Source organism: Lethenteron reissneri, chromosome 51, assembly GCF_015708825.2.
Source record: "Lethenteron reissneri isolate LAM-NWPU_2019-01 chromosome 51, ASM1570882v1, whole genome shotgun sequence".
In the NCBI taxonomy this organism is placed as follows: Eukaryota; Metazoa; Chordata; class Hyperoartia; order Petromyzontiformes; family Petromyzontidae; genus Lethenteron; species Lethenteron reissneri.
In genome coordinates, this window is record NC_083829.1 from 6,287,974 (window position 1) to 6,304,386 (window position 16,413).

A 16,413-nucleotide genomic window follows, 5' to 3' on the forward strand; every position below is an offset into this window, starting at 1 on the left:
AACCGCAGCCTCAAGCCGGTCCGCACCCGAGAAATCGTGAGCGCAACTCGTGTGATCAGTCGCGCGCAACGTGGTTTGCCTGCGAACCGAGTCGCTTGCAACGTGGAACGGTCTCTGCAACCGAGTTGCGTAGCAGCCTGCTCCACGGTTGCTGCCCGCGGCAGTGGCGGCCTCGACTTTCGATGAAACCGCCGCGATTCGTGCGAGCGCCGCGCGCGCCGCAATTCCACGGCGGACACGCGTGGTGCCGCGCGTCTGCCGCAACCACTCGCTCAGGATGTGTGTGGTGGGCAAAGCGGCTGCGGTGCGACGATTCCGGAGTCGCGCGGTTTCGCGAGCCCGATCGCTCGCACGTGGACAAAAAAACTAAAAAAATAACACAACTACCTCGCAACAGCTCTTATACCTCGCTACGGCGGTAAAACACAGAGAGGCGCGTAGCTAACGGTACGTTTTTTTTTTACTATAAACATATTCCCTCGGTTAGACGTTCGTACGTTTTGTTTGTTTTATCGCTAGAAATGTTTAGAAGGTTGCCGAGCTGCGTTCGTTAGATGACCCGGCTTCCATAGTGATTTGGAGCTGTCGTGACTGCAGGAACCCATAACTCTCTGGTTCTTTCGGTAAAGTCACGTGGGTAGAATAATCAATAGATCACTACGTTTCGATCGCCACACAAGCAATCGTCTTCAGACGTGTGCCGATCGAAACGTCGCGATCGATTAATTGTTCCACCCACGTGACTTTACCGAAAGAACCAAAGAGTATGGACCTGGCTTCCATTGAAAAAAATAAAAGTTTAATGATCATAATAATAACAGTATTAATATTATTCATCGTCATGAGAGAGTGGAGAGCGGTGGCACAGTTGTTGACGTACTCGCGCTACGAATTTGGAGACCCCGAGTTCTAATTCCCGGTCACGGCTAACATCAGTGGCGAGTAGTATCTGAACCGGTCATCGGTGTCGTCATCCCCCCCCCTCCCCCCCAAAATTGAATTTCCACTGACGATCGTGGTGAAGTATGGTCAAACGATGACTAACACGGAATTTGGAGGCCTTCATCCAGCAGTGGATTGAGAAAGAGCTCAATATTATAACTTGTACTATAAATACTCTGAACGGTAATGGGGGGGGGGGGGGAGTTGTTTGACCATACTTCACCGCGCTGGTCAGTGCGGGTTTACGAAGTGGTCGGGCTCACGACTGGTTCCCATATCACTCGCCAACGATGTTCGTTCGCCGTGACCCCGGAATCAAAACTCAGGTGGCCGTGTTCGCAGCGCAGTCCGCTAACGACTGCGCCACCCACCACTCCACTCCAGTGGCGATGCGGGGGTCACGCCGTTGTCTTCATGTTCTAGGGTTCAGCTTTTCGTGTTATGCGCGCGCGTGTCATCGCAATAAAGATGCGTCGTAAAAAAAAGGTCACGTTGCAGCATGTAACCCTCATCGATGTTTAAGCGGCGACGACGTTGCTTTAACAACAAAACATCGGCGGTTACCCGGCAGACACGGCACAACGTCGCGTATCCGACTCGCGGGGTACCGCGATGTAGGGAGCGGTGTGTGTGTGTGTCGAGGTCGGATGTTTAAACGATCAAAATAAACGAACGCCTTCTCAATGTGCGCGGTCGGATGTTTCGGTCGGAACGGCGGATGCGCTACGGTCGGATATGCGACGTTGCAGGGAGACCGTTGCCCGTAAACACTGTGAGTGAGTGAGTGTGTGTCCCGTCGTGATGCCGTTGTGGAAATGAATGAACGACAATAAATAAAGTGTTGGGATCTTGATCGAGGTCTCCCCCCGCCCTCTTCCCGGCGGTGTCGTTATTTCAACCGCGTTCGTTTGCAGTCCACAGTTTGTGTTGCACGGCCACAATCGCACCACCGCGGCCTGTTCGCCTTCTAAATCGCCCATTGCCGACGGAGCTGCGGGCGCAGCGTCATCGGCCTTGTTGACGACTCTGATTGGCCCCTTGCGAGGGAGCCACCCACGTCACAGGCCGCAGTGTGACGTCATGGGCCTCTCGCACGAGGCGGTCACGGAACGGCAGCCGCGTCTCGTTGTACGCTGGCCCCATCGTGAACGTGCGTCTCCAGAGTTGCTCGTGGCTGCGACTCGTGGTGTTTTCTCGCCACGTGCTGTGCTCTGTCAGGAGCTACAACGCTTCTGTCAAGAGGAGATTTGAGACTAATTGCGGCGACGGACGACGATGGACGGGAACTGCCCCCGAGGGGGGCCTCGTGTCTTGCCACGTGTTGCACTCTCACCGGTATCTTAAGGGCCGCCACGGTGGCCAGATGTTGACTACCTCGCCTGGTATACAGGAGGTCGTGGTGTTCGATCCCGACCCTGTGGCCTGCTGCTGCTGTATATTTGGAGTTTGCGTGTCTCTCTCTCATCATCATCACGGTGGCTAGGAGATGTTAACTACCTCGCCTGGTGTACAGGAGGTCGTGGGTTCGATCCCGACCCTGACGCCTGCTGCTGTATATGTGTAGTTTGCGTGTCTCTCTCTCATCATCACGGTGGCTAGGAGATGTTAACTACCTCGCCTGGTGTACAGGAGGTCGTGGGTTCGATCCCGACCCTGACGCCTGCTGCTGTATATTTGGAGTTTGCGTGTCTCTCTCATCATCATCACGGTGGCTAGGAGATGTTAACTACCTCGCCTGCTATACACGAGGTCGTGGCTTCGATCCCGACCCCGACGCCTGCTGCTGTATATTTGGAGTTTGCGTTTCTCTCTCTCATCACCATCACGGTGGCTAGGAGATGTTAGCTACCTCGCCTGGTATACAGAAGGTCGTGAGTTCGATCCCGACCCTGACGCCTGCTGCTGCTGTATATTTGGAGTTTGCGTTTCTCTCTCTCTCATTATCATCACGGTGGCTAGGAGATGTTAATTACCTCGCCTGGTGTACAGGAGATCGTGGGTTCGATCCCGACCCTGACGCCTGCTGCTGCTGTATATTTGGAGTTTGCGTTTCTCTCTCTCTCTCATTATCATCACGGTGGCTAGGAGATGTTAATTACCTCGCCTGGTATACAGGAGATCGTGGGTTCGATCCCGACCCTGACGCCTGCTGCTGTATATTTGGAGTTTGCGTGTGTCTCTCTCATCATCATCACGGTGGCTAGGAGATGTTAACTACCTCTCCTGGTGTACAGGAGGTCGTGGGTTCGACCCCAACTCTCCCCCATGGTCGTTTGCATTTTTATCTGGGTCCTCGGGATGTTCCCATTTAGAATCAACATCACCACGCGTTCAAAGTGTCTGGCTGCTAGACATTTCCACGCAATACGCCACTTAGTTTAGCTAGCTTCTGCAGAAAAGCTGCATAGCTCAGTGGGCCTGAACTGGAAAAATAAAATAAAAAAAAATTTTTTGTTCTCCTTTGTGCGATTTCTCTTCTGTAATCCCAAAAACTCGCCACTACTAACCACGGTCACTGTTCCCCACAAACTTCGCTCGTTGATGCCTCCACCCACGTTGAGAAATCGGTCACCCAGACGCCGTTTCGCGTCATCCACCACGCCGGCGTTTAACCTGGGCACTGCGGGTCGCAACTCGTGAACTCGCAACACTCAATCACCCACTCGCCACTCGGCCTCGGCAAGGTAAAAACGACGAGCCTACCTTTACCCAATATTAATTTGATGATTGCTTGTGTTGCAATCGAAACGTCGTATGCTATTATTTAATTTATTTTATCTTTATACGTACCTTTACTCTTTTAGCTTACCACAATACAGTCACTCTTGCTGTGGGTTTCCCACCTGATGACTGATTGCTTGTGTTGCGATCGAAACGTCGTGATTTAATTTATTTTCTACCCACGTGACTTTACCGAAAGAACCAAAGAGTATGGATCCCTGCAGTCACAGAAAACTTCAAATCGAGATTAATCACTCGACCCTTACCTTTTAGCAAGGTAAGGTCAAAAGCAACGAGCCTACCTTTACCCTACCTTTTACCCTTACCCCAATACAAATTACCCGATCACAGGGTAATTACTGGGGTACTACTACACATGAAGAAGGGTTGTAACAGGCTCAATGCTAGGTAGAGCGCTTTATTCATATAGAATACTCTCGATGATTCCAATTTTAAATGGAGGCCACAGACTGCGCCACGAAGATTTTAGCGAGCGGTAAACACAACGTGTTTACCGGCTAATTCTTCCACGCTACCTTTACCCTGCCCTTTACCCTGCCCTTTACCCTGCCCTTTACCCTGCCCCTTGGCATGTCGACAACTTTACCTTTATTTACCTCGCCGAGGCCTACTCTCCACTCATCCACCCACTCGCCACACTGCAGGTCACCCCACGCATCTCTCCGTTTCTTCTCTCACACTGCTCCACGTTGCAATTCCACTCCTCTTCCCATCATCATCGACAACATCGACAACAACACCGTCTTCACATCCAGAGCCCTCAACGTTAACCTTGCTCAATTCAAGAAACGTCTTACTCTCATCGATCAGAACTTTGACGGCACTGTGTTTTTTCTGGCCACGTGACATTTCGGTTGCCTCGAGACCCGTGCTCATCAATTAAAACATCGACGCACGCTTACTAACACCACAGAAGCAGATCACCCCATCCTCCTCTTGTGCGACTTCTCCACCCGTCTTTATTTCTCTCTCTCTCCGTTGACGGTGAACCACTTAGAAACAACAGTGACGTGGACTACGCGTGCTCTAAAAGACACTTCCACGCAAATCGGGACCAAACCAAAACAAACACACAAGTGAGGCTAAACAGACCGCGACGACCACCCCCCCCCCCCGGGGCTGTCGTACAGGCAATACAAGAACGCCCCTTTTTTTTCCACTGCCACATCCGAGCCGAGCCACCGCGGGGGTCCTTGCGGTAACAGGTGGTGCGTTTTTCCCACTGCGGCTATTCGCCGAGGCGAGCCGCAAACAAAGCGTGACGATCCGCTGCTGCTAAAAGCCTCGCACGGAGACGTCTGCATCTGCCTCGGGGGGAGAAGGGGGCCAAGCAGGGCCAGGGAGTGGAGCTAACGACGAGCATACTGCACGTGACGACGGTCAGTACGTGGCGAGGCCGTGACACGTTATCGCCACGTTTCCGACTTTTTATTTTGTTCGTTTTCACTCTCATCTCCGTTTTTTTTTCTACAGACGCGAGGTACATTACTCCTTCCACGTTGCACCAAACTCCTCGATGCTTGTGTATGGAGGCAACGTTGTTCAGGAGCTGAATGCCAATGTCTGCTTGCCCACGACGAGAGAGCTTCAGGAGAGAGTTTGTGTCGTTTTGCCGCTCGGTTGTGCGGTGGAAAAAAAACGACAACATGCCAACGCCCGGCACGGCTCGGCACGGCTCGGCTCGGCACGGCTCGGCACGGCTCGGCACGGCTCGGCACGGCACGGCTCGGCTCGGCACGGCTCGGCACGGGTGCAGCTCAGTAGTTCAGTGGAAAGACGAACACAAAAAATCAACACAATTCAGGCGGCAACACAGAAGTGTGACTGCGATCTACCCCCTAACCCCAAACGAACTTCGTTTTGCTAATTTGTGGAACGCCCCGGGGGAAAACGAGTGAACGTTTCAACCTGCAAGCACCCGCTGGTAGTATCCCACCCACCCCGTGAAATATCCGACCTATGAGAGTTTACAATTCACGCCCGGAGCCCTTCCCTAGAGGGTATACGGCAAATCGGGGGGCGACACCACAGTATCACGATATAATACTTCTGGTTTAGTTTGAAGGCATGGGAAGGGGGGGGGGGCACACTGTGAGTTGCCCACCAGAACCTGCATCCCCCCCCACCCGCCACCACCTCTATGGACAGCCCTGCTCGTGCTACTGCTGGCAAGAGGGTCTCTCCAAGGCTCCGGTTCTGCAGTGGGAGAGGAAGAAATAAAACCTTATGCTCGGTTTGTGCCAGTGGGTTGAACCGAGGCATTGTCCAGGAGGAGCCTCTGAGCTCGGGAGAACACCCAATCCCCGGCCGTGCGTGCGATGCCAAGGGGGGTAGCGCCCACAAGGCCCGCCCCGTCTCGTTCGCTCCATCCGCCAGTGCAAAGAGACAACACTAAAGTGGAAAACGAAACCATAAATTACACCGACACTCAAAAGGGGCAAAAGCAACAAGTTCTAAATCCTTGTCCATAAACACCGACATCGTATACAGAAAGGTTAAGGGGGCAGCCCCGCAAGTGCTTGTTTGCGCCCCCCGCCCACCCGCCGGTGGGAAGGGCGCGAGGCCCCCGCGACAGCGAGCGACGCTGCCGCGCTGGGCGGACGCCGTGGAAGGAGGTGGAGGTCACCATACTCCACCCCACCGCCGCACGCCACCGATGACCGAATCCGGAGAGCCCATCTCAGCTGTTGAGTGTTACAGGGGCAGCGGTGGCCGTGGGGGAACGGGGGGTGGGGAGTTTAAGAAACTCGCCCCCCCCCCCCCCCCCACGTTGTTTAAAACCGCCGAGCCGGTAGATGGAATCGAACCGACGGACCTCTGGATCGCAAGTCGCGTGACGCACTGCTAACGGTGACACCACCGATGCAGCAGCAGTAGCAGCAGCAGCAACCCTTGTACATAAATAAAGTAAAAAAAAGTAAAACACAAAAGCTGAAAATGTAAGACAGGCCAACATTGCTTGTACATTTGCATATAAATAACCGCACACAGACGCACGCGCAGACGCTTCGTGTAAATGCCCTCAAAAAACAAGCTGCACGTATCGCTTCGGCGCCACCGCCGCGCGCACCAAAGGTCAAGAAGCAACGCGACCTCCGCTGTACGGAGCGGCCGCCCTTCAAACTCAACTCCGTTTCGCGGCCCCACTCTGGTAACTGCACGGCGCACGGCCGACCGCCACCGCACACACCCCGCTGCCCCCCCCCCACACCTCCGTGCGACAGCACTCGCACGCGCACGCTGGCGAGACCTGTCGTTTTCTACGGATGTTCGCACGTCCGAGCGTTTCGTGTCGACGCGACGCGAAGAGGATTTCCGTCGGGGAGTTTGAGCGGCCTTGCTGTGGAAGACGACGTCAGGGTACTAACTTCTGAGGTCTCCGCAGAAGACGTCTCGCTCCACACTCGGGGGCACGACGCCTGTCACATGCCCTGCGAAGAGCGTTCAATTCAACCAAACTGACATTTTTCATTCTCGGAAGAGGAAGGTGTTTTTTTTGTGGGGGGCAAATAAAATAAAATCCAAACTTACAACGATCTTCTACAGACCATTGCATTGTCTACGGAAACGTACTTCAAAGTTTAAAGGATTCGTTTGTGTTTGTGTGCAGTCATTGGTGACTGGGCTGAGGCCATCAACTCAATGGATTTGAGAACCCGCTGGATTACGTCTCAGTCTATGCGAGTCGATGGGTCTCTGTGCGAGTCTGCGGGTCTCACACAGAGACCCATAGACTCACACAGAGACCCAAAGAGTTGGTGGTCTGAATGACTCACAGAGTCGATGGGTCTCTGTGCGAGTCTGCGGGTCTCACACAGAGACCCATAGAGTTGGTGGTCTGAATGACTCACATAGACTCTATGGGTCTCTGTGTGAATCTACGGGTCTCACACAGAGACCCATAGAGTTGGTGGTCTGAATGACTCACAGACTCTATGGGTCTCTGTGTGAGTCTACGGGCCTCACACAGAGACCCATAGAGTTGGTGGTCTGAATGACTCACAGACTCTATGGGTCTCTGTGTGAGTCTACGGGTCTCACACAGAGACCCACAGAGTTGGTGGTCTGAATGACTCACAGAGTCGATGGGTCTCTGTGCGAGTCTGCGGGTCTCACACAGAGACCCATAGAGTTGGTGGTCTGAATGACTCACATAGACTCTATGGGTCTCTGTGTGAATCTACGGGTCTCACACAGAGACCCATAGAGTTGGTGGTCTGAATGACTCACAGACTCTATGGGTCTCTGTGTGAGTCTACGGGTCTCACACAGAGACCCATAGAGTTGGTGGTCTGAATGACTCACAGACTCTATGGGTCTCTGTGTAAGTCTACGGGTCTCACACAGAGACCCACAGAGTTGGTGGTCTGAATGACTCACATAGAGTCGATGGGTCTCTGTGCGAGTCTACGGGTCTCACACAGAGACCCACAGAGTTGGTGGTCTGAATGACTCACAGAGTCGATGGGTCTCTGTGCGAGTCTACGGGTCTCACACAGAGACCCACAGAGTTGGTGGTCTGAATGACTCACATAGAGTTGATGGGTCTCTGTGTGAGTCTACGGGTCTCACACAGAGACCCACAGAGTTGGTGGTCTGAATGACTCACATAGAGTCGATGGGTCTCTGTGTGAGTCTACGGGTCTCACACAGAGACCCACAGAGTTGGTGGTCTGAATGACTCACATAGACTCTATGGGTCTCAATGCGAGTCATTAAGACCACCAACTCAAAAAGGGCCTTACCCGAGAGAAAACCAGCAAACGGCTGCCCAAACAAACGTGCAGACTCGAACCGAAATTATTATTTGCAGAATCCATGCGCATGCATAGTTTTTTTTCCTCCCCGACTTGTTTAATTTTACAGAAATTTGAAGTTTGCATCGCTCCACCGTCAGCTGGAGCAAATATTTTGGTGCAGCGACCTCGTTGCACGGACATCCACACGTAAGCGATGCAGCCGCACGCAACCAAGTTGCAGGCAACGGAGTCGCTCACGTGTGCAACGTCTTGAGACCGCGATATCCGCACGTAAACGGCCGTGGTTCAAAATGTTAATCGCGTTGTGCAGTTTTCTTGTAAATGTTCTATTTTGTTTTTTACCGCGGTTGTTCCGCACAAAACCCCAGAGACCCGACACGCCATGCAGCACTCTCTCTCGCGAGTGTGACGGGCGGGATGTGCGGTAAGACGAGCCGATGCGAGATGCAACAATATTCTTAGGTTTTTTCGGTAAAGTCACCATGTAGGTAAAAAATGTAAATTAATAAAAGTAAATAAAATTTAAAATCACGACGTTTCGAAGGCAACACAAGCTTCCGTCTTCAGGTGGAACCGTCACACCACCTGAAGACGGAAGCTTGTGTTGCCTCCGAAACGTCGTGATTTTTATTTTATTTACTTTTATTCATTTAAATTTTTTACCTACGTGACTTTACCGAAAAAACCTAAGAATATGAATCCTTGCAGTCACGAAAGCTTCAAATCTAGAAATATGCAACAATAACACTCCACTCCACTGTGCTTACGCGGAGCAGTGTATTGTGGGAGGAAGTTTTAACACCAATCTCTCTGGGACAGGCAGGAGGGGGAGTGGGTGGCAGCCGCTCGGACGCTTAGGCCTTACCCACAATGCTTTGCATGTGTGACCCATTTTGCCGGAGTGACGACTCAGAGTGGAAGGGAGGCGATCAGCAGGAAGAGACCAGGAGAATTATGGGTAATTGGCATCGCCCCATCGGTGTTGTAAACGTCGACCATCAACCTTCGTCGCTGAGCGTTTGTTGCGCTCTCCTCCCTCTCCTCGCTCACAATTGCCTCTCCACCCACCACCCAGACTCCGCACCACTCGCCCTACAACCCTCAACCCTTGAACCCGGCGTGGGGGGGCGGAGGAGTGGGGGGCACAGGGGCAAGGGGGGGGGGGAGTGGGGGGTGACGTCAAGCGTTCATGGCGGCCGTGGCGACGTCGGTGAACACCAAGCGGCTGGGCCTCTGCACGGTGCTCTGTGTCGCGCCGGGACCCTGCAAGTGCCCAGACAAAGACAAAGATCCCCCATGTAGTCCACCCAGACTGCTGGGCCAAGTGCTACCTGGCGGTGCTGCTGCGCGGGTTGCACCAAGCCAATCGGTGGTGGTGCCGTGGTGCCGGTAGCGCCGTGCTACGCGTAGCGCCCTCACCTTGCCGGCAAGGGGGCCATCTCCGCTGGGGTCGAGCAGCTCCTGCTCGAGCTCGTCCTGGTCCTCGCTCGGGTCAAAGTTGTACATGGGCATCAGCTGGTGGCGCAACTTCTCCAGCCTGCGGCGGGAATGGGGGGGTCATTGAGGGGGGGGGGGGGCGAGAGGGGCACAGTGGTGGGGGGGGGTGAGGGTGCCACTCCCAGTTAGGGGTAAAACGAGGTGAAACTGTGTTTGTGTGCGTGAGTGTGTTTGTTTGTGTGTGCGCGCATGTCTGTGTATGCATAAATATTGTAGGGAGCGGTGGCGCAGCGGTTAGCGCACATCGAACCCGGATACCGAATACCTGGGATCAATTCCCGCTCAAGGACAACACCGGTGACAATTATCTGAACCGGTCCTGGGCCTCCCCCAGGTCGACTCAGCCTCAAATGAGTACCTGGTGCGGTGTGTAAACATCGCCACTGGTGAGACAAAGGCGGTCGGGCGTCGTGCTGGCCACCAACCGCCTCGTGTGCCGTTCCGTTCTTCATAGGTGCTACTCGCTAACAGCACTTGCCCCCTGCAGTCTGTTAAGGCTACACGGGGGATCTTTACCTTTGTAAGCGAGCGAGACCAGCCTTTTGAATGACCTCGTTCGTAACTTTACATCTGAAGCGTCTTAAACGTGGAGAGTGCGGTGATCATTATCAAAGTCACTCACCGCTTCCTTTTGCGGATGTACATCGCCTGTGGGCGCAGTGGTGAACGTTGAGACAAAGAGAGACACAGAGGGACAGAGGCAGAGAGAGACATTAATGCATTGCTCATTATCACCACCATCAGCACGTGCACGCGTGTCTGTACATCGCTGTGAGCGTGTACACACGCTGAACTTCTTTCACACCATACGTAACCAACCGTGCAGATCGGAGGTTTGTAGCAAAGCGCTCCATGCCAGCGCTCCCCAACCTTCTTGGCGCCAGGGATCGGTTTCGCGGAAGACAATTTTTTCAGAAGCTCTCCAGCGACGTGTGTTTGTTACTCATTATGGCTACTAGGGGTAGAGCTTGTGGGCTCACCACAACTGTGGCCGACACGAGTGTTTGTTACTCATGGTGGCTACGAGGGGCTAGCAGCTCGTGGGCTCACCACAACTGTGACTGAGACGAGTGTTTTCTACTCATTGTGGCTACTAGGGGCTAGCAGCTTGTGGGCTCACCAACACCGTGACTGCTGAGACGAGTGCGCAGTGCGGGTAAGAGGCACGGACGGAAGTGGTCAATAATAAAACAATGGGGGCGGGGGGCCACGTGCAGACTCACCGCTATCACCTACATTTTTTTCTATCACCTCCTGCTGCTGTGCGGCCCGGTTCCTAACAGGTTCCTAACAGGTTCCTAACAGGTTCCTAACAGGTTCCTAACAGGTTCCTAACAGGCCAGGGACCGGTACCAGGCCAGGGACCGGTACCAGGCCAGGGACCGGTACCAGGCCAGGGACCGGTAACAGGCCAGGGACCGGTACCAGGCCAGGGACCGGTAACAGGCCAGGGACCGGTACCAGGCCAGGGACCGGTAACAGGCCAGGGACCGGTAACAGGCCAGGGACCGGTACCAGGCCAGGGACCGGTAACAGGCCAGGGACCGGTACCAGGCCAGGGACCGGTACCAGGCCAGGGACCGGTAACAGGCCAGGGACCGGTAACAGGCCAGGGACCGGTAACAGGCCAGGGACCGGTACCAGTCCGCGGCCAGGGAGTTGGGGACCGCTGGTCTACGCTACAGGACCAGGAAGTCCGAAACCAATTCCCGCTCACGTGAAACACCGGTGACAAATATGTGAACTGCTCCCGTGCATATTCTTGGTTCTTTCGGTAAAGTCACGTAGAAGGGAAGTGTCCGACAGACCTGAATGACGCTGTCTTTCCGACAGACCTGTTCTTCACCTGAGGACGGCTGCTTGCGTTGTGGGCGAAACGTCGTGAGAATTATTTTATTATGTTTTATTTTCATTATTTTATTATTTCCCTTCTACGTGACTTTACCGAAAGAACCAAGAAGATGAATCCCTGCAGTCACGAAAGAAGCTTTAAATCGAAATATGACCCCGTGCACTTCTGCTCAGCCGACTCAGCCTGAGATGAGTACCGTCAGGCTGATGATATTTCTGTCCACAACGGAGCAGGTGGAGGGAGTGCTGCCTGCCCCCCCCCCCCCACATCCTCTCCAGTGTAGACCCAAAGGTCACTTGAAGAGGCCTCTCAAGAGGTCGCGCTGCGATAATTATCGCTTCAAAGGGTCGTTCTCCGACAACAACCAAGTGGTCACTTTTCTTAGGTTTTTTCGGTAAAGTCACGTAAGTAAAAACATTAAAATTAATAAAAGTAAAATAAAATAAAAATAACGACGTTTCGGAGGCAACACAAGCTTCCGCCTCCGAAACGTCGTAATTTTTATTTTTATTTTATTTTACTTTTATTAATTTTAATGTTTTTACCTACGTGACTTTACCGAAAAAACCTAAGAATATGAATCCTTGCAGTCACGAAAGCTTCAAATCTAGAATCAAGTGGTCACTGTGAGATTTACCAACGGATTGTTCGTCACAGGGACGCGAATAGGCACAATCGGGGATAAAAATAAAAATGTTTAAAAAACACAAACCCGCGTCTGACTCACGAGCTACCCAGTTACCTCCCGCCAAAGGGCGCCACGGTGGCTCGGAGATGTTAACTACCTCGCCTGGTATACAGGAGGTCGTGGGTTCGATCCTGACCCTGACGCCTGCTGCTGTATATTTGGAGTTTGCGTGTCTCTCTCTCCGTGGTGAGATGTTAACTACCTCACCTGGTGTACAGGAGGTCGTGGGTTCAATCCCGACCCTGACGCCTGCTGCTGCTGTATATTTGGAGTTTGCGTGTCTCTCTCTCCCTGTGGTCATGTGGATTTGTCTCCGGGTTCTCCGCTTTTTCCCTCCACATTTACAATCAACCTGCATTGAAATTATTTTACTGCGATGCATTTCCACGTGATAAGCCACTTTGCTGAGCTATTATTTGTGGCCAGGTCGCATCTGAATAAGCTCAGTGGGATTTACCTGGGAAGATAAAAAATATTGTTTAGTTTTATTTTGTATCTATTTTTTTTAAGTGAATTGTTTGCCTTTCCTATACTTTTTTTCGATTTAAAGCTTTCGTGACTGCAGGGATTCATCTTCTTGGTTCTTTCGGTAAAGTCACGTAAAATGGAAATAACAAATTAATAAAAATTAAACATAATAAAATAATTCTCACGACGTTTCGGCCACAACGCAAGCAGCCGTCTGTCGACCTGTTCTCCACCTGAGGACGGCTGCTAGCGTTGCGGCCGAAACGTCGTGAGAATTATTTTATTATGTTTTATTTTTATTATTTTATTACTTCCCTTCTACGTGACTTTACCGAAAGAACCAAGAAGATTTCCTACACTTTGCTTTGCGTATTGTTTGTTGTTGTAACCGTTCTGACCCCGTGCCCCGACTGGACATCTGCGAAAAAGATCTTCACAGCTCATCGGATTCCTCCTGCAGCGCTAATAAACATTCCGAAAGTTCTGATTCTACAACGAGAGGCCCGGTTACCATGATGATGGCGACCGCGATAATGGCGACGAGTCCGAAGGGCAGGAGGATGAATCCGAGCGAGGAGGAGGAGGAAGACGAGGAAGAGGGGGGGGCGATGGTGCCGCCCCCCCCGTCGCCGCCCCCACGCGTGTCGGGGGCAGGGGTCAAGGCTGCCCCCCCGGTCACGTTCCACGGCGCCATCTTCGTTGCCGTGGCGCCCGGGGCCTGGAGCCTGCCGCTCGCCTGGGCCGCCTGGGCGTTACCGCCGCGCGCCACCGCCCGGCCTCCCGCCTCCCTGCGCCGCGTCGCAAACAGCGGGAGGAAAGTTGTTTTTAAAAAGTAATCGCCGAAGACCGGGCGGTGATTAATCCGGGTTTTCAAGCGTACCCTGGTCACCGTTGTTGGCTTGCATTCAAAGCAGAACTGTTGTGTGTGTGTACGTTTCGCACCGTACGTAGCCAACCGCGCTAATCGGAGGTGCGGGAGAAGGACAACAAACTAAACACAAAAAAGCTAATTTCGATTTAAAGCTTCTTTCGTGACTGCAGGGATTCATCTTCTTGGTTCTTTCGGTAAAGTCACGTAGAAGGGAAATAATAAAATAATAAAAATAAAACCAAACCTTGCTCCCCTAACCCAGCTTAAATATACGCTTCCAAGCCTGGTGGTGTTCATTCAGACGCTGTCTTTTCGACAGCCCTGTTCTTCACCTGAGGACAGCTGCTTGCGTTGTGGTCGAAACGTCGTGAGAATTGTATTTTATTATGTTTTATTTTAATTATTGTATTATTTCCCTTCTACGTCACTTTACCGAAAGAACCAAGAACAGAAAAAAGCAGTTCAAAAGAAATTAGTTTTCAACCTACATTTAAAAGTGCATAGCTCCAGTGGCTTCCTAATGTCTGAAGGAAGAGCGTCCCACATGGCTGCAGAAGCGCATCCGAAAGCGCACGATGCTGTGACCGCCTTTGATTGATGGTTAGCCAGAAGCTTCTGCGAGCACCTCCTAATGTGTAAACACACGAGGCTGGGATGTGACGATTCATTGATTCAAACAGATGTCCACCGGAGGGGAGCAGTCATTGGTAGCCGGGTTGAAACTTTTGCCGAGTGGCAGTCAAAGATATATTTTTTAAGTCTCAGAACTGAAACTTGAGTCAAATTAAGCGCAAAAATCAATAAAATGTGATGGTGTTTTTTGTTCTTGGAGTCATTGGTGACCAGGCTGAGATTATATCAACTACATTTGAGACTTGGTTTAATCACAACTCAGTTTGGGGAAATGTGAGTCTGTGGCTCTCTGTGTGAGTCGGTGGGTCACCACATGAGTCTGCAGGTCTCCGTGCAAGTCTGCGGGTCTCCGTGCGAGTCTGTGGATCTCTGTGCGAGTCTGTGGATCTCTGTGCGAGTCCGTGGGTCTCCGTGCAAGTCTGTGGGTCTCTGTGCGAGTCTGTGGGTCTCTGTGCGAGTCTGTGGGTCTCTGTGCGAGTCTGTGGGTCTCTGTGCGAGTCTGTGGGTCTCTGTGCAAGTCTGTGGGTCTCTGTGCGAGTCTGTGGGTCTCTGTGCGAGTCTGTGGATCTCTGTGCGAGTCTGTGGATCTCTAAGCGAGTCTGTGGGTCTCTGTGCGAGTCTGTGGGTCTCTGTGCGAGTCTGTGGATCTCTGTGCGAGTCTGTGGGTCTCTGTGCGAGTCTGTGGATCTCTGTGCGAGTCTGTGGATCTCTGTGCGAGTCTGTGGGTCTCTGTGCGAGTCTGTAGATCTCTGTGCGAGTCTGTGGGTCTCTGTGCGAGTCTGTGGATCTCTGTGCGAGTCTGTGGATCTCTGTGCGAGTCTGTGGATCTCTGTGCGAGTCTGTGGGTCTCTGTGCGAGTCTGTAGATCTCTGTGCGAGTCTGTGGGTCTCTGTGCGAGTCTGTGGGTCTCTGTGCGAGTCTGTGGATCTCTGTGCGAGTCTGTGGATCTTTGTGCGAGTCTGTGGGTCTCTGTGCGAGTCTGTAGATCTCTGTGCGAGTCTGTGGATCTCTGTGCGAGTCTGTGGGTCTCTGTGCGAGTCTGTAGATCTCTGTGCGAGTCTGTGGGTCTCTGTGCGAGTCTGTGGGTCTCTGTGCGAGTCTGTGGGTCTCCGTGCGAGTCTGTGGATTTCTGTGCGAGTCTGTGGATTTCTGTGCGAGTCTGTGGGTCTCTATGCGAGTCTATGGGTCTCTGTGCGAGTCTGTGGATCTCTATGCGAGTCTGTGGGTCTCTGTGCGTGGCAATGGGTCTTTGTGCGAGTTTGTGGGCCTTTGTGCGAGTCTGTGGGTGTCTGTGCGAGTCTGTGTGTCTCTGTGCGCAGCAGTGGGCCTTTGTGCGAGTTTGTGGGTGTCTGTGCGAGTCTGTGGGTCTTTGTGCGAGTCTGTGGGTCTCTATGCGAGTCTGTGGATCTCTGTGCGAGTCTGTGGGTCTCTGTGCGAGTCTGTGGATCTCCGTGCGAGTCTGTGGATCTCCGTGCGAGTCTGTGGATCTCTGTGCGAATCTGTGGGTCTCTGTGCGAGTCTGCAAGTCTCCGTGCGAGTCTGTGGGTCTCCGTGCGAGTCTGTGGATCTCTGTGCGAATCTGTCGGTCTCTGTGCGAGTCTGCAAGTCTCCGTGCGAGTCTGCAGGTCTCTGTGCGAGTTTGCAGGTCTCTGTGCGAGGCTGCGGGTCTCTGTGCGAGTCTGTGGGTCTCTGTGCGAGTCTGCGGGTCTCTATGGGAATCCGAGGCGGGTCCTTTACGCGCCGGTTTTTATCTGGAGGTTTTGGAAGACCCTTCCCTCAATTTCGCGACGAATCTTTACACAAAAGCAATGCGAGTTTACACTAAACTTCTATGCAATTTGAAATATCAACGCCCTCGCCATTACGGATGACCACGGGTGCAGAGCTTAGGGCACAAATGCTCTCAAGCCGAGTTGGAATGCAATAACAACCGCATCTCGTCGCACGAAGCCTCACCACC

General features: G+C 52.7%; 1 protein-coding gene across 3 annotated transcripts in view; it reads right to left on the reverse strand.

Annotated features, from left to right (window-relative positions):
* Positions 1-9,080: 9,080 nt before the first annotated feature.
* LOC133355498 (uncharacterized protein C3orf18 homolog) overlaps positions 9,081-16,413 on the reverse strand; it is a 16,083-nt gene continuing 8,750 nt past the window's right edge. The window contains exons 2-6 of one of the 3 annotated variants that reach the window (XM_061572822.1): position 16,413; positions 13,461-13,737; positions 10,564-10,589; positions 9,864-9,981; positions 9,081-9,707 (exon numbers count right to left, since the gene is read on the reverse strand). The exon at position 16,413 is cut by the window's right edge and continues 97 nt beyond it. In XM_061572822.1, the coding sequence (XP_061428806.1) occupies positions 9,624-9,707; positions 9,864-9,981; positions 10,564-10,589; positions 13,461-13,643 (411 nt within the window). In that variant the 5' untranslated portion in view covers positions 13,644-13,737; position 16,413 and the 3' untranslated portion in view covers positions 9,081-9,623. Of the gene's footprint in view, positions 9,708-9,863; positions 9,982-10,563; positions 10,590-13,460; positions 13,738-16,409 lie in introns of all 3 variants that reach the window. The other 2 variants (XM_061572820.1, XM_061572821.1) reach the window with 2 other exon arrangements.